General features: G+C 50.9%; 1 protein-coding gene across 2 annotated transcripts in view; it reads right to left on the bottom strand.

The window, feature by feature from the left end:
* Window positions 1-13496, bottom strand: part of Prkaca (protein kinase cAMP-activated catalytic subunit alpha) — a 20894-nt gene extending 7398 nt beyond the window's left edge. Inside the window, exons 1-5 of one of the 2 annotated variants that reach the window (XM_004635531.2) lie at window positions 13442-13496; window positions 8299-8360; window positions 7960-8088; window positions 2216-2314; window positions 1268-1350 (exon numbers count right to left, since the gene is read on the bottom strand). In XM_004635531.2, the coding sequence (XP_004635588.1) occupies window positions 1268-1350; window positions 2216-2314; window positions 7960-8088; window positions 8299-8360; window positions 13442-13463 (395 nt within the window). In that variant the 5' untranslated portion in view covers window positions 13464-13496. Of the gene's footprint in view, window positions 1-1267; window positions 1351-2215; window positions 2315-7959; window positions 8089-8298; window positions 8361-8453; window positions 8517-13441 lie in introns of those variants that run through there. The other variant, XM_023720171.1, reaches the window with a different exon arrangement.
* Between the last annotated feature and the right edge of the window lie 3872 nt (window positions 13497-17368).

The following is a 17368-nucleotide window of genomic DNA, read 5'->3' as shown; positions in this document are numbered from 1 at the left end:
CCCCCCCCCCCCCCCCCCCGGAACTGGGGATTGAACTCAGGTCCTTGCACTTGCCAGGGAAGCGCTTACTCCACTGAGCCATCTCCCCACCCCACCTTTTTTTTTTTGCAGAACCAGGGATTGAACTCAGGCCCCTGTGCTTTCCAGGCAAGTGCTTGTTCCACTGAGCCATCTCCCCAGCCCCCCTTTCTTTCTTTTTTTTTTGTACTGGAAATCAAACTCAGGACCTTATACTCACCAGGCAGGCACTGTGCCACTAAGCTAAATCCCCAGACCTAAAATTGTTTTCTTAAGCCAAGTGTGACAGTGCAGGCCTGTAACTATAGCACTTGGAAGGTTGAGGCAGGAGGATTACCATGAGTGCAAGGCCAGCAAGGACTACACAGCAAAATCCTGCCTCGGAAAAAGAAAACAAAATAGTCTTTTTTGTTTTTCATGGGATATGGTGGCAACTGCCTGTAGTCCCAGCCACTTAGGAGACTGAGCTAAGAGAATCTGTTGAGGTCAAGAGTTTAAGACTACACTGGGCATGCTGAGCCCCGGGGCACGCTGAGGCCGCCAGAAGACTAAAATGGGGCGTGGTAGCGCCTGCCTGTAATCCCAGTGCTTGGGAGGCTGACAACAGGAGAATCACTAAGAGTCTGATCCACAGTGGGACCCTGTAGACCCTGTACCAAATACATTAAAAAAAAAGTTTAAGACTACATCCTTGGGCTGGAGAGATGGCTCAGTGGTCTAAAGCACCTACTTGGAACAAGCTTGGCAAAGCATAGGGACCTCGGTTCAATCCCCCAGCACCACATGCCAGCCAGCCCCGCCCCCAGGTGGGCTGAGCTGGCCACACACACACACACACACACACACACACACAAGGAATAAATAAAAAATTTTAAAAAAATAAAAAAAAAAAAAAAAAGACTACATCCTTGGCAACACAGCAAGAGCCCATCCCAAAGGAATGAAACAAAAATTATTTTTGTGGTAGTGCTGGGGATTGTGCCCAGAGCCTGAGCTGTCCTTTAGTCTGGCCACTTGAATGCTGGCACCTAAACTGCATGATTTGTCTGTGGGGCCAAGGAGATAGCTGAGCAGCCTGGTAAGCACAAGGTGCTGAGTTTGATCCCTGGTACCAAAAAAAGTTCTGCCTGGTCTGTGTGTTTTGTTGCTGGGGTGAAATAGTAGAGATCCCTTAGCACAAGGAAATAAATCCTGGGGCTCTCAGACTCCTCTCTGTGTCCCCGGATGCTCTGGTGAGGGTGTGGCTCACCTGAACCTGCCGATCCTCCGTAGATGTGAGAACATCTCCCCGCCGGGCACGTACTCCATGACCATGTACAAGTTGGAGTTGTCCTGCGGGAGGCAGGGAGATCAGGGCTCTGTGGAAAGGCAGCCTTGCTGCACAGGGCGAGGCAGGTAGTGACATAGCATGCCCTTTATCCTGCCCTTCAGGAAGAAGAGGCAGGAGGTATCCTGTCCTCCAAAGGGTAGAAGCAGGGTTCTCCTGTCTTCCAGGAAGCACAAGTGGGGCCGAGGTGTGCCATGCCCTGGCTGAAGAGCAGACTGCGGATTCTGCAGTAGCTCACACGTGGGAGCCTGAGGAAGGTTCAGGGGGGTACAGTTTTTTAATCTGTAAAATGGGTCCCCAGAGAAGCTACTGGGGGCTCCAAAAGAGAAGGATTTGGGGGCTCCAAAAGCAGATGAGCTGGGGATGGTGATGTATGCCTGCAGTCCCGGCTACTGGGGAGATGGAGGCAGACCTGCAGGCAGGGGTTGGGAGTGCTTGAGTCCAGCAGTTGCAAATAAACTTGAGGAACACTGGGAAGCCCCATCTCTTAGGGGGGGGAAAAAAAAAAAAAAAGAGGAGGTCCTCAATCAAAACAAAGCAAAACAAATGTCAAGAGAGCAGTGGCAGGGCGCTAGCAGCATAGCTGTCTTCAGCCCGCAGAGGGCAGGCTCGGCTCAGCACATTGTGTGCACTGCGCCAACCCACCTGGGGAGCCTTAACACAGACTAGCAAGATGCACCCTGGGCTGTGAGCTTGTCCTTTGGGTCAAACACAGGGAGACACAACTGGGGCCGCCCTCCTGGCTGTGTCTGTCAGGAAGCAGCCCCTGGGACACCCTGCAGGTGACCTGCCCAGGGGTCCCCTTCTCTGGGGCCGCCTCCTTTCCTGGTCCCATCCCAGAGTCCCTGAGCTCTGGTCACCAAGCCCCACCTTGAAGGAGTACTCGAGTCTGACCAGGAACGGAAAGTTGACCGCCTGCAGGATGCGCTTCTCATTGAGGGTGTGCTCGATCTGTTTCAGCTTCACTACCTGTGGGGCACAGAGGATAGCCGTGAGAGGGGCTGGGAAGTCAGGGTGCCAGGCCCGGGTGCTGAGGAAACAGGAAGGAGGGAACCCAGGGTGAAGAGTGAAAAGTGTAGGAGCCACCAGCTTCACCACCCAGAGCAGCCAGAGCTGTGCTCCGGGAAGGCTGGGGCCTTAGAGGTCTGGCCAAGGTGGCCAGCAGAGTGGACAGGGGCAATCAGAGAGGGCTCCCTGCAGGAAGGGTTGGGGGGCAGCCCTGACTGTGGGGACCAACTCTACACACCACCCTGAGCTCAGCCTGGTCCCTCTTCAGACTTCAGTTGTCCCCTATAGTTATTTGGAGGAGCTGGCCATGGTGGCCCACACTCCAAAAGCCTGAGGCAGAAGGATGAAAAGTTTGAGCTTGGCCTGGGCAATTCCAGGACTCAGAAGACCGTCTCAAAATAAAGGGATGAGGATGTAGCTCAGAGAGAAGGCTCTGGATTTCAGCCTCAATAATACTACTACGAAAAAGAAAAATGTTTGGGAGAGTGAGGCAAGAGGATCACTGTGAGTTCAAGGCCCACCTGGGCTACATAATGAGTTCAGAAACAGGCAAGATACAGTAGATAATCTAGATACAATGCTGCGAATCTAGAAGAGGTTTCAGAACCAACAGATCAGTCCTTTAAACTGCTGGAGGCTGAGCCAGGAGGATTAGCATGAGCTGAGGCTGGCCTAGGCTACACAAGGGAGTTCAAGGCCAGCCTGCACTACATGGTGAGATCCTGTAGGTCTCTCTTTTTTTTTTTTTTTTTTTTTTGTATTTTAGGGAAGGGTCTACAGGCTATTCAGGGTCTCACTACTAGATTGGACTTGGAGTGATCCACCTGTTTACAGCCTCCCAAGAGCTGGGATTACAGGTGCACGCCACCACGCCCAACACAGCAGGCCAGGGATCGAATCCTAGCCCCTGCACCTGCTTGCAGGCACTTTAATCCGCTGAGCTATTTGGCTGGCCCCTCTGTAGGTTTATTTATTTAATTTTTTATTTTTTGCGGAACCAGGGATTGAACTCAGGTCCTTTCACTTGCCAGACAAGTGCTTATTCCACTGAGTTATCTCCCCGGCCCCTGTAGGGTTTTTAAAATACATACTCTCAGAGGGCTGGAGTGTAGCTCAGTAATGGAGTCCTTGAGTGTAGTCTCTCTCTCCCTCTATCTCTGCTTTTGTGGTCTTCAGCATGGAACCCAGGACTTCCTACACTAGGCATGCGCTCACTCCAGAGTGCCTGTGAGACACAGGCAGAACCTGTGAGGTCACACCTGGAGCACGGCAGTTCGGAAGGCCAGAGTGGGGCAGTGACTTGGCCAAGGTCACACAGCTGGTGTGTGTCTGCTGTGAACGCTGGGCCAGTGCTTGTTCCTGTTCATACCAGAGCTCTCCCCAGGGTCCATGCCACAGGCGTTTGGGCTGCTGCCTCTAGAGCTAAGGGCTCTGAGCCCTTCAATGCAGCCAGTTGACTTAGGAATCGAAGTTAACATTTTAAGTATTCACTATGAAAATTTAATTAATTAATTTATTTATTTATTTTGGCGGAACCAGGGATTGAACTCAGGCCCTTGCGTTTGCCAGGGAAGCGCTTATTCCACTACACCATCTCCCCAGCCCCAACTATGAAAATTTAAATACTGACCACATACTGGATAACAAGATTTTTTTTATTTTTGAGAGAGAGAGAGAGAGAGAGGGTCTCACTGTCTCCTTCAGGCTACCCTCCAATTTATGGTAATCCTTTTGCCTCAGCCTCCTGAGTGTTGGGATTATAGGCATGCACCACTATACCTGGCTCCTTGCCTTTTTTTTTTTTTTTTGCGGGATCAGGGTTTGAACTCAGGATCCTGCGCTTGCCAGGCAAGCGCTTATTCTACTGAGCTATCTCCCCAGCCCCCCTTGCCTATTATTATTTTTTGTTTTTGTTTTTTTGCAGAACCAGGTATTAAACTCAGGCCCTTGTGCTTGTTAGGCAAGCACTTATTTTACTGAGCCACCTCCCCGGCCCCAAATGTGTGTTTTTTTGTTTTTGTTTTTTCCCTTACCTATTATTTTGTTTTTGTTTTTGTTTTTTTTAAATTTTTTTTTACATTTATTTATTTAGTGTGTGTGTGTGTGTGTGTGTGTGTGTGTGTGTGTGTGTGTGGCCAGCTCAGTCCACCAGGGGGCGGGGCGGGCTGGCATGTGGTGCTGGGGGATTGAACCGTGGTCCCTGTGGTTTACTAAGCTTGTTCCAAGTAGATGCTTTAGACCACTGAGCCATCTCACCAGCCCGTTTTTGGTTTTTTGAGACAAGGTTTCTCTGTGTAGTTTGGACTGGCCTTGAACTCACAGTGATCCTCCTATCTCAGCTGTCCAAGAGCGGGGATTATAGGAATGCAGCACCTAGCAATGACTTTTTTTTTTTTTTTTTAAAAAAAAAAAAACAATGCCGGAGAAAGAACCCAGGGACTTTCACCCAGGCAGCTATGCAAGTGCTCTACCACCAGGCTACACCACAGCACTCTGAGTAATTTTATTTTTACACTCTTGGGGATTGAACCCAGGGCCTTTGCACTGAGCTATATCCCAGCCCCCCTTTTTATTTTTCATTTTGAAGTAGGGTCTTGCTAAGTTGCTGAACTGCCCAGGTTAGGCTGGACCTTGAAATCCTCCTGCCTTGACATCCCAGGGGGGTGGGCTGAGTAATATTCAAGTAAGTTTGGATGAACTCTAGCACATAAATCTGTCTTTTCAACTTTTCAACATGTCTCTCCAAGGGATAAAGGACCATCTGAAGGGAGACCTCTTGTGTGTAGGGGGGTTGGGTTGGTGGGTTTTTTTTTCTGTATTGGGAATCAAACTCAGAGCCTTGTGCTCGCCAGACAGGCACTGTGCCACTAAGCTATATTCCCAGCCCTTGGTGCTTTTGCTTTGTTTTGAAACAGGGTCTTGCTCTGTAGGCTGGTCATGAACTCAAGAAAATTTCCGTCTTAGCCTTCCTTTTCTTGGTAGAACTGGGAATTGAACTCAGGCCTTGCACTTGCCAGGGAAGTGCTTGTTCTACTGAGCCATCTCCCTGGCCCCCCACCTTAGCCTTCCAACTGTTAGGATTATAGGCTTGTGCCATTCATGCCCAGTTTATTTTTACCTTCTCACTTTTAGAGAAGGGTCTACAGGGTGTTCAGGGTCTCACTACTAGATCGGACTCATACTGATCTGCCTGTTTACAGCCTCCCAAGTGTTGCCATGCCCAGTTTAGACAGGGGCTTGCTATATAGTCCAGGCTAGCCTTGACCTCACTATGAAGTACAAACTGAGCTCAAATTTATGTTGCTCCTCCTGACTCAACCTCCCAAATGCTGAGATTATAGACATGTGCCATGATACCCAGCCCAGGACATTTTTTTTTCTTTCTTTTTTTTTGGTGGAACCAGGGAGTGAATCCAGGATGTTTTAATACAGGGAAAATATATAAAATCTTTCTTTTTCTTTCTGTTTCTTTTCTGGTGCACTCTGGATGGAAACCAGGGCCTTATATATGCTAGGCACTCTTATCACTGAACTATATCCTCAGCCCCTTTTTTAAAAATTACTTTACTTTGAACCACGAATGGTGTCACACGCCTGCAGTTGTAGTGCTCAGGAGGCTGAAGCGGGAGGATTGAAGCTAGTTTGAGGCCAGCCTTGGTTACATAGGGAGTTCAAGGCTACCCCAAATTACAAAATGAGATTGGTGTTGTTTTTTGTTTTTTTTTGGTACTGGAAATCAAACTCTGGGCCTTGCGCTTGCCAGGCAGGCAGGCACTGTGCCACTGAGCTATATTCCCAGCCCTTGGCGCTATATCCCAGCCCTGCCCCTCAAAAACACAAAAAAAATTTTTTTTTCCTTTTGAGACAAAGCCTTGCTAAATTGCCCAGGGTGGCCTCAAACTTGTGATCCTCCAGCCTCAGCCTCTGGAGTAGCTCTGATTACAGGCCTGCAGCACCACACCTGGCCAAAATCTCTCATAACAAACCTTTCAGCTTGGCATGATGGTGCATGCCTGTACTCCCAGCACCTGAGAAGCTGAGGCAGGAGGATATAAAGTGTGAGACCCAATTTCAAAATGAAGAAGAACAAATTGCAGGAAAACTCAGTGCAAAGGCCAAGGGATCAATCCCCCCGTACTGAACAGGGGGTACGCACTTCCTTCCCACTGGCAGACGCTCCCCTGCATTTCTGACTGGAACCCCAGTAGCTGCTGGACGGGGCTCAGCCTTGGGAAGGCAGCGGTGCAGGGTCCCCTGGTCCTCTGGTATGGCTCACCATGGTGGCTTGGGAAACACAGTTGCCTCTCAGTCTTCACAGGGAATTGGTCCCCACCATAGGACCCACCACACCCAGGAGATAACCAGGGTCCGGTTTGAAGATGCTCAAGTCCCTTCTATGAAATGGCTTAAGCTGTAATCCCAGCATTTAGGAGGCCGAGTCAGGAGGAGTTCAAGTCCAACCTGGACTATATATCAGGGTCTTGAAAAGTCAAAAGAAATAAGGAAGGACACAAAGGGCACAGTATTTGTACAAAACCTATGCACATCTTCCTGTAGACTTTGCCTTTTTGTCCTGCTGGGAATGGAAGCCAGGGCCTGAAGCAAGGCTCACCTCTGAGCTGTTCCTAGCCTCTACAGACTGAGTCATATCTGGATGACTTAGAATCCCTAAACTGTGACGTTTAACCTCACTGTGTTTATGTGAGCTCAGTGCAGCACTTTGCATATAGCAAGAACAAGTTTTGTGTGTTTTGTTTGTTTTGTTTTTTTTTGTATTTTAGGGAAAGGACTACAGGGTGTTCAGGGTCTCACCACTAGATCAGACTCATAGTGACCTGTCTGTTTACAGCCTCCCAAGGGCTGGGATTATAGGCCTGCGCCACCACGCCCAGTCTCCATTGCCCTCTCAGCCTGCCCCAGGGGCGGGGCTGGCAAGGCAGGCTCAGGGATGAAACCCCTGGCCCCTGCGCTTGCTTGCAGGCACTTTAATCCGCTGAGCTATTTGGCTGGCCCCAAAAGCAAGTTTTGATTTCAGAATTTTCTAGAATATTATTTTATCATTTATTTCTTTAATTATGAGATAAGGTCTTACTACCTATTTCAGGGTAGCCTTAAAATCACTATGTAACCCAGACTCCTACTCACAGTGATCCTCCTGCTTCAGCTTTCTGAGTGCTGAGATTACAGGTGTGTGCCACCATCCTAAGCTGGAATTTTCTAGAATTTTTAGAAAACTATTTTCCAGCTGATCATGATGGTACACGCCTGTAATCCTGGGAGGATGGGGTAGAAGGATCAAAAATTCAAGCATCGGGGGCTGGAGAGATGGTTCAGTAGAATAAGTGCTTCCCTGGCAAGCACAAGGGTCTAAATTCAATCCCTGATTCTGAAAAAAAAAAAAAAAAATTCAAGCATCGCCTAGGGAACTTCACAATTTAGTAACACCCTATCTCAAGAATAAATAAAATAAAATAAAATAAAAAGGGTGGAGATCATAGCTCAACGTGAAGGCCTTGGGCTCAATACCTAGTAATCCCTGCACATTTGTTCTTGACTGCTGTGGCACAGAGGTGCTAGAGCAGATGGGGAGGTGAGGGGCAGCTCACCTTCTGTTTGTCCAGGATCTTCATGGCGTAGTGGCTTCCAGTGTCCTTGTGTTTTACCAGCATCACACGCCCGAAGGAGCCAGTGCCGAGGGTCTTGATACGGTCAAACTGATCCAGACTGGCTGTGTTCTGTGGTCAGAGGACGGGGGTCAGGGCACTGCCTGCTCCCCGAGCATTCCCTGGCTTGGGGGTGGGGGTACGGTCAGGAGGCCTGGCAGCTGCCATCAGGTGTGACCATGGGTGTCCAGTGAGGGGCACCTCATTTCAGCAGAGCCTCAGGGATCAGGCTGGTCTGGGGACTTTGGCCCATCCCTCTGAGGATCCCCCTTAGCAGCTCACCTGAGCAGGGCTTTCCCATTTTTTAAGAAAATCTTCTTTGGCTTTGGCTAAGAACTCTTTCACTGAAAAGAAGAGAGAACAAGGTTAGATGGAGACCCCCCCACCACGCTGCATGGAGACTAGGGTGCAGTCAAGTTATTTCTGGGGAGACCCACTTGTCAAAAGTGGGATGCAACTTTGTCCAGGGCCTGTGGGTGCCCTGCAGGCTGATGCAGAGGCTGCTGATTGGGCTGCAGTAGGGCACCCCTTACAGGATTGAGCTTCCATTTATCCAAAGTGGGTACAGGGAGACTAGGGGCTCATGCCTAGGGGCACAGGGCCAGGCACCCTGGCCAGCCCACCCCCACTTGCCCCAGTTGCAAGCAACATTCCTCGGCCAGGGCCGACGCCAGCTGGGGTATTTATAGCTTAGGATCTGGCTGCTCCTCAGGCCCCTTCTCTGGGGAGGCCGAGCAGGGATGGAGGCCTGTGGGGCTCGGGTGGCAGGCGTCCTTGGGGGGCTCAGCTGTCACCTTGGTCCCCAGCTGGGCCTGGCCTGTCTTTGACAACCACAGAGCCCTGGTCCAGAGCTGGTTCGGGGGAAGCCTTGCCCAGAACAGGCTGCCATGTGTGTCGTGGCAGCTGAGGCTAACGTCGCGTACAATGGACCGGGGTAGGCTGCTCCATCTACACTAGCTCAACACTATTTGGCAGCCTGGGAAACAGGCTTCAAGAGTCATTGTCACCTTCAATGACAGACAGAAGAAGCCCAGCACAGTGGCTGAGAGGCAGGGCTAGGGATAAGACAGCCCAAATCCCCCTGTTCTGGTCCTAGATGAAGTGTGCAACTTCAGACCACTGATTCTAGCTCTCCAGGTTTTCTGCATCTTGGAACTAGGGATAAGAGCAATGAGCACCCCAGTGCTCCCAAAGGGTGAACTTAACAGGGATAGCATCATAGGGGCTTCATTCCATTTCAATGCCACTTATTAACTTTATTTTTATGTGCTGGGAAATGAACCCAAGGCCTCTGCACTGAACTATATCCCCAAATGTTTTTAAAATTTTGAGATAGGATGCTAGGTATGGTGGCACAAGTCTGTAATCCCAGCCCTTGGGAGGCTGAGGCAGGAGGATCACCATGAATTTAAGACCAGCCTGGGCTACAAAATGAGCTCAAGGCCAGCCTGAACGGCACAGTAAGACCCTGTTTAAAAAAAAAAAAATTCTGAGACAGGGTCTTGCCAAGACAACCTGGACAGGCTGGACTTGAACTTGCAAGCTCAAGAGTGCTGAGATTGGGGGCTGGGGAGATAGCTCAGTAGAATAAGCACTTGCCTGGCAAGCTCATGGCCCTGAGTTCAATCCCTGGTTCCACCAAAAAAAAAAAAAAAAAAAAAAGAGTGTTGAGACTACAGGTATATGCCATTACACTGGCTACTACCTAACAAAACAAAACCAAACCCTTAAAAACAAAATTATCTGGGATTATGGATTGCAAGTTTGAGAGCACCTTGGGCAACTAAGCAAGATCTTGTCAGAAAGAGAGAGAGAGAGAGAGAGAGAGAGAGAGAGAGAGAGAGAGAGAGAGAGACTGGGGATATAGCTTAGTGGCACAGTACCTGCCTTGTAAGTATAAGGTCCTGAGTTCAATTCCCAGTATGAAAAAAAAAAAAAAAATCAAAGAAGAAAAACATGGGCTGGAGATGTAGCTCAGGGAGAAGGCTCTGGGTTCATCCTTCATACCAACCAACCAACCAAACTACCAACAAACAAGTAGAAAACACAAGGGGGAAGTGTTGCTGGAAGCTTACTTTTCTTTGTTAAATGCCTTTTTGAGACAGGGTCTCACTAGACTGCCCAAGCTGTCCTCCTTGCTCAGTCTTCTGAACAGGTGGGATTACAGATATGTGCTACTTGCCTGGTTTTTTTTTGTTTTTTTTTAAGTGTGTGTGTGTGTGTGTGTGTGTGTGGCCAGCTCAGCCCACCAGGGGGCGGGGCTGGCTGGCATGTGGTGCTGGGGGATTGAACCGCGGTCCCTGTGCTTTGCTAAGCTTGTTCTAAGTAGGTGCTTTAGACCATTGAGCCATCTCACCAGCCCCTTGCCTGTTTTCTTGACTGATCGATTGATTTAAAGAAATGCAGGTCTTGTAGGTTGCCCAGGCTAGCCTCAAACACCAAGGCTCACATGATCCTTCTGCCTCAGTCTTCCAAGCAGCTGGCATTAGGGCATGTCACCACATCTGGCTGAGAAGGCATCACTCTGCCTGAGCTCTATCACCAGGCAAGTGATCCAGTCTTAATTATGCAACTTGATGGATTCTGAGACTTAGGATTGATCCTTGTATCCAATGCCCAGGGCCAGGCCTGCTCTGAGTGCCACCCCTGTGCTATGGGTTCCACTAGCGATGCTACGCTTGCTGCTCACTGTCCCAGCTGAGGAGCTGGGACAGGCCCAGGGGCACCTGCCTGACAACACTGCCCCCTTCTCCCCCACCAGTCTGGTGCTCGCAGTGCAGCAGTCCATGGCTGCCCAAGGACTCTGTTCTCAATCCTCCCTCGTTTCAAGCCCTCCATACTTGGACTCTGACCTTGCCTGTCATCTGCCTGCAGAAATCCCAAACTGAACCACCTCGTGCCCCTCCCCTGGGGCCCCACACTGCTCCAAGGAGAAGGGTTATAGGGTGATGGGTGGAGGTCAGCTTGTGGCTGGCGCTAGGAAGGGAGCCTTGAGGGGTCACTGGGCTAAGGGGTGAGTGACCAGGTGTCCTGGGCTGGTCCAGAGACCTCTCTGAGCAAGAGCTGCTACATGCATCCAGTGCTTTCTCTAGGAGAACCTTAGGGACAGGGACACCATCAGAAACCTTTCAGCAATGGAGCCAAGTTCTCCACTGGGCTGTGGGGATGGACAGCTCTTGAATCTCTGCCTTCAGCTACACCAGAAGGTGAACAGAAGCCTGGCTTGGGAGGAACCTACTGGAAGGCTGTCCCTGTGCTGACTCAGTGGGTCTGGCTGTCATCTAGTGCCAAGGCCATCTCCTCTCTGGTACAGCTGTGGTTGGGGGTGGGCACAGTACCCAGAGAAGCAGGCAGACAGGGAGGGTCCACAGCCATGAGCCCACACTTACCTCCTCATCCTGTCTCTCCAAGAGTGGGATGGGGGCAATCTAGAGCCCTTCTGCCTCGAGCCAGGGAGGCTCAGGGTGCTGGCTGTGGCTTAGGTCCCCAGAAGGTATGGCGCAGGTAACCAAGGAAACGGATAGCAAGGTGGGCCCAGAGGAAGAGCTGTAGCCACAGCTGGAAAAGGATCTCTGAGTCCCCCTCTGGGCTGCTGCCTGACCCTGGATCCATCCTCCCAGGCCCTGCTGGGCTCTCCCTGCAATCTTCCCTTTGCTGAAGAACCAGGAAAAAGTAAAGCCTGCTAGCCAGTTTCCTTGGGAAGGCCTCTGGGGACCCAGGAGGAGGAGCTGGTTGCCAGGGAAGCACTTAAAGGTACCTGCTGCAGGCTGCCAAGGTCTGCCAAAGATCCCCTTGGCAGGAAGAGGAGGGAAGATTCTCTCAAGGGTGTCCCTCTGGCCAGCCCACCTTCCCCAGGGTGGGGCACTAAAGCTAACTTCCCCTTCTGGCAACTTCCACTGCTCCAGGGATGCCAGGCCCTGCTGTCTTCCATGGGTGCTAGACTGTCCAGAAGATGGCAATCAACATGCCCAGGGGAGTGCCCACTGGGCAGAGGGGAAGGAGTTAAGGCCTGGCTTCTGCGACAGCCAGATACTCCCTAGTGGCTAAGGAAGCCCCAGAGCTCGTTAATTACCTGGAAGAACAGCTGGAAAGAAAGGATGGGGGTGGGGAACAAGAGTCACCCTATCTCCTCCTTTGAGTTCTTTTTAACCTGGAGTCCCCAAGTCTTGCTACCCTGAGAGAGAAATGGGCACATCTGTTCTTTGTCTTGTTCCTGTGTGGAGCCTCCTGGCATGTCCTTGGCCTCTGTCAAACCTTGCCCTGTGCTTGGCTCTCCTCTCAACCATGAAAGTCCAAACCGGAAACCAACAGCTAAACCCAGGGAGGGGGAGGGGGAGCAGCCTTGATCATCTTTCTCCTGCTTTCCAGATTCCCAAAGAAGCAGAGAGTCAGTGATAGCCTCCTCCTGAGTATGTCCAGCACCCATGGTCCCTGCTGGCAACAGGAAGTGACAGAGGAGAGTAACCTAGTGAGCAACTGGCCTGTGGAAACTGCTGCCCAGCTCACATCTCCCGTGTGTGTGTGTGTGTGTGTGTGTGTGCGCACGCTTAGGAGCCACCAGCCTCTACTGTGGTCCAGATTTGATATTGGCTCAGAGAAAAACTGAGACAATCCTTGAAAGCCCAGAATCAATCTGGGTGTAGTGGTGCAGGCTTATAGCCCCCACATTCTGTGAGGCTGAGGCAGCAGGATCCCAAATTTGAGACCCTGTCTCAAAAACAAATGAACAGGTTGGGGATATAGCTTAATGAGAAGGATGTGAGTTCGGTCCCAGTACCAAAAACCAAACAAAAAGCCAGGACCAGCAGAAGGAAGAAATCAGAAATTCACCACCGGAGATCCTTAACAGCAGAAAGCCAGGTTGGGGTGGAGACACCCCAGGAGGAACCCACTACAGAAGCCTCTTCCCCCAAACAATGTTTGATTTTGTACCTTCCAAAACGTGGGAATTGTGGGGCAGGAATGCCCAGCCTGAGCTGGAGGTCCTAATCCGGGTGGGTGGATTCCTCCAGTCCAGTCAAGACCCCTGTTCCGGGCTGCAAGTCCCTCCCCACCCCCGTTTAAGGAGGTCCCTGACAGTGGACTGGACCAACCTCCATCCTGAGCCCCACCCCCATTACAGACAGGATACATACGCCACTCTCTGTTGGACACCAACACTGAGCTGCCCCATTCTCCAGTCTGAATTGGACTGCTCTGCCTTCCTCGTCTGAGCTGAAACCCCACTCTGCATAGTCGGCCCCCCTCCCTCCAAACACGGCCATTTATCTGCTCTACCCCAGGCCCCACATCCCAGGGGTGTTCCTAAGGGCCAGTCAGGAATCCACGGACTACTCCTCGACCCTAAATTCTGCTGCAACCTTTCCCTAACTTGAAGGGTAGAGAGTGCTTGGGAAGTTGCTATAGCAACAGGGCTCAGCCTCACCATCGGTGTAGCTGGAAGCCATCACTCGGTCTTCTTCTTAGGGAACTTGGACTACGGTGGCTGGGATGGCTCATAAAACCTTAGTACCAAATTGGGAGGTCTAACCCCAGATCCCTGCCTGTAGGGGGAGCCAGGGAGTTTCGGGGTCGGAACAGGAAAAGATACCCTACCTAAGCTAGTGGGTGCAGGGAAAGGGCAGGTAGAAGCCTTTGAACTTCTGCTGGCCCAACTGTGAGAAGGGCGAAGCTACCCTGGCGAGACCCTCATGAGCACCCATATAACTGCCAAAGCACAGAAAGGCCTTGATCCTCTTGAGCCGCCGTAGGATATTAGCGGGCAAAAAATTCTTCCCGCAGGACTTCCTGGGATCTCCTTTTTTCAATCCCCCACCTACTTGTCTTTGGGACCTGGGGGTCTCCTAGGGGAGTGGCTCCCTCTTACAAGCCCTCCCTCTTTCTTTGTGGGCCAACTCCCAGGGGTGTCTTTAGCCAGTGGTAGCAGAAACCCCAGTCCCACTTGGCTGTCTTATCTCTCGAGTCTCCTGGGGCTACTGCCCTCTTAATTCCCGCTGCGCAGCCAGAGTTCGGGGCTTGCCCTTTTTTCTCTGCCCTCTTTGCTTCTCACTCTGGCCCCTGCCAATGGCATTGTCATCTTTGGTTGCAGAATGCCGCCATCCCACTCCAATTTTAAATCCACACTGTTTTGGGAGGAGGCGGACCCTGCCCTGCCCTGCCCTGCCAGAGTTGACTGCTTGCGGAGACAGAAGATTTCTGCCTGGTGCTACTCAAGGTTTGGGCTGGGGAATTTTGCAGGGTCCATTTAGGCTGGTGTGTGCCAGTTGAAATGGAGGTGCCCCCTGCAGGAGGCTTGGCTGCTACGGGTCAGATTGTGTATGATTCCATCCTAGAATCAGTGGTTCCAAGCAAAGAAGAGGACCCTTCCTCATCTTACGTCCTTTGGGGGATGTGCAGCTTCAGGCATTTTCCAAAGTGTGATAGGGTCCACTGGCAAAATGTGGAATTACTTTAGGGATGTTTTGTTTATCTAGTTACATTGGTTTTTTCTGGGTTTTTTTTCACACTGTATTTTAATGTGCATCCGAGAATGCAACTGGTATAGCAATCTCATGACTTAAAATCTTTTTTTTTTTTTTTTTGGTACCCAGGGATCAAAGTCAGGACCTTGCACTTGCCAGACAGACACTCATGATTTAAAACCTTTTTGCAGTAGTAGGGATTGAACCCCAGGCCTTTCTACAGCCCTTTTATATTACTGCTTAGTTTGTCTCCGAAGAGAGTTTAAAAAAATTTTTTTTTCAGTACTGGCTGTGAATCTAGCATCTTCACGTAGAAGTACATCTCTAGCCTAATTAGTTAAGACAATTTTGCTCAGTGATTAGCCGAGGCTGGGTTTTAACTTTCAGTCCTGTTTTGGTCTCCCAGAGTGCTGGAATTACAAGAGCATGTTGCCAAGTCTAGCTTGTATTTTCCTTTTTGTTTTGAGACAGGAGTCTTCCAACATGGCCCGGTTTGGACCTTGCCATCCTCCTGCCTCAGCCTCCCAAGTGCTGGTGTTATAGGTGTGTGCCACATCTAGCTAGTTTTTATTATTTATTTATTTATTTATTTTGGTGGAACCAGGGATTGAACTCAGACCCTTGCACTTGCCAGACAAGAGCTTATTCTACTGAGCTATCTCCCCAGCCCTATTATTTTATTTTGAGATGAAGTCTCACTGTGTTGCCCAGGCTGGTCTTGTACTGGGCTGAAATTCTCTCACCTTAGCTTCCCTGGTAGGTTATGACTACAGGTACTTGCCATTGTGGTGCTTGGATTTTATTTTGTTATTAGTATTTTGGGTTTATTTTTTTGAGACAGAGTCTCAGTTGTAGTCCAGGCTGGCCTTGAACTCAGGGTGATATTCCTGATTCACTTGCCCACATGCTGAGATTACATGTGTGCTCCACCATGCCTGGGACTTTTATAATTTTAAATTGAAGTATATATGAGTGCGGTAGATATGAGAAGCAGCTTAAGAATATCTGAGTTGGGAGATTTTGGGGTCCAGGAAGTTTGCTGGGAGACAGATCTAGAAGTGAATCCTGCCCTTGTGACATCATCTATGTCAGCTAGCTTATTTGGAAAATTTGGATAACAGCCCATTATGAAAAATCACTGGAGCAGATATGTCTACGGAGACCATTTAGCTTGGCACATCCTAGAAGCCCAATAAATAGTAGCTCTATTTCATCGTGATCGTCCAGTCCTGAGTGTCTGGCCTGCGTGCTCAGAGAATTAGCAGTTCCTTCCGGAGCCTCTGATCTTTTTCTTGGGATCTTTTTCCCTATGTGGTGTTCCACCCCCACTGCATGTGTTTGATATGCCTTGAAGGTTTTCCAGAACTATGTCACTTCCCCAACTTTCAACTGAGCCACTGCGATATACAGCTGCTGGCTTCCACCTCCACCTCCGGCTGGTCTCACCTGCTGGGGGCCGGGCCCTCCCCTTTGCCTCATCCCGGCCACACTTAGCCCCAGACCTTTTTTGGACACTATCCACCTGCTCCTCTGTCATCAAGCACTCAGCTACAGGCACTTGCCTCCTGTTCCCCGCCCATCCGTGACATGTCAGGCCCCTTCAAGGCTGCTCCCTTACTCAGTTCTGCTGTTTGAATCTGGGCAGGAGTAAAGTGCCAGGACTTTCATGGCTTTTCCTGTCTCTTTGGAAGGGGGCATTCCAGGGACTCAGACACAGGTTTAAGACCAAGAGCTGGGAGAGGCACAGCTGGATGTTGCCTCCCTTTTCAGTTTTGAATATTTCTGAGTAACTGAAGATCCTGCTGAGATTCAGCTTTAGGCACAGTGACAATCTGGGAGATTGGACAGCTAGGGAGGGGGTTTAAGACTGTCTGAAGGTGTCTCCCAATACATAATCTTCCTCTCTGTCTGGAAAAAGTCAACATATATGGGGGCTCCAGAGGACCACTGGCTGAGCTCTGGGTATGAACAGAATTTATCCCTTGGCAAAGCACATCACTAGGTTATTCTTTCTCCATCCTCAGTCCTCTTTTTGACCATCCAGTTCAGGCCCACGGGGTCTTGCTAACCCCAGACATTTCATCCCCAGCAGACAGCCTGGGAGAAGCCCTGGGGACTGGGTGAATGACGGAGCCTCAGTTGTGAAACAACCATTTATTGGTGGTGGTGGGGGCTCTAAGGAACCTGAAGCTCACCGCAGGGCAGGAGACTGGAGGGGGAATCTATCGCACACAAACCTCCACCCCCAACCTAGGAATGGAGACGCCATGAATCCCAGCAAGACCAGCTCACACTTGGCTTTGCAAGCACTGAGACAGTTCCCTAGGTTCATCAATAGTCTGCTACCCTAGCCAGAGACAGACGCTCGCTTGGAGGAGGGAAGACAAGCAGAGAAGCAAGAGTGACAGGATGGTAGAAGAGGGGCAGAGGGACCCAGAAAGATCCCGTCCCTCATGTCAAGTGACACAGAAGGGAAAAACAACGCTGGAGGTGGCTCTGGGGAGCGCTGGGGTGTGTGGGGGGCAGGGTGGGCTTGAAGGTGAGGGCCGCAAGGAGGGGGAGGGCAGGAGGAAGATGGCGGGGCGGAGGGGGAGGGGTGTGGTCACCGGTGGCCAAGGTCCCTGCGTGGACGCAGACCCCACGCACTCCTGGCTGGCAGAGGCCGAGTGAGAGCAGCAGTGGGTACCTGAGCCGGGTCAGATCTAAGGAGGGACAGGGTGCGTAGTGAGGCCCGTGTGGGCCCGGCGATCACGCATGCTGAGGTTGGCGGTGACAGCTGGAGGGGGCCCGGCCGTGCAGTAGGGGCGCCTTGGGGACGCGCCCTGCGGAAGGGCAGGATCGGCCGCAGGCCGAGATAGGGCCAGGGCCGGGGCCGGGGCCGGGGCCGGGGC

The sequence above is a fragment of the Octodon degus genome, unplaced genomic scaffold (genome assembly GCF_000260255.1).
Source record: "Octodon degus isolate 3935 unplaced genomic scaffold, OctDeg1.0 scaffold00073, whole genome shotgun sequence".
NCBI lineage: Eukaryota > Metazoa > Chordata > Mammalia > Rodentia > Octodontidae > Octodon > Octodon degus.
The sequence above is the reverse complement of the archived record's forward strand: the minus strand, read 5'-3'. Positions and strand labels throughout refer to the sequence as shown.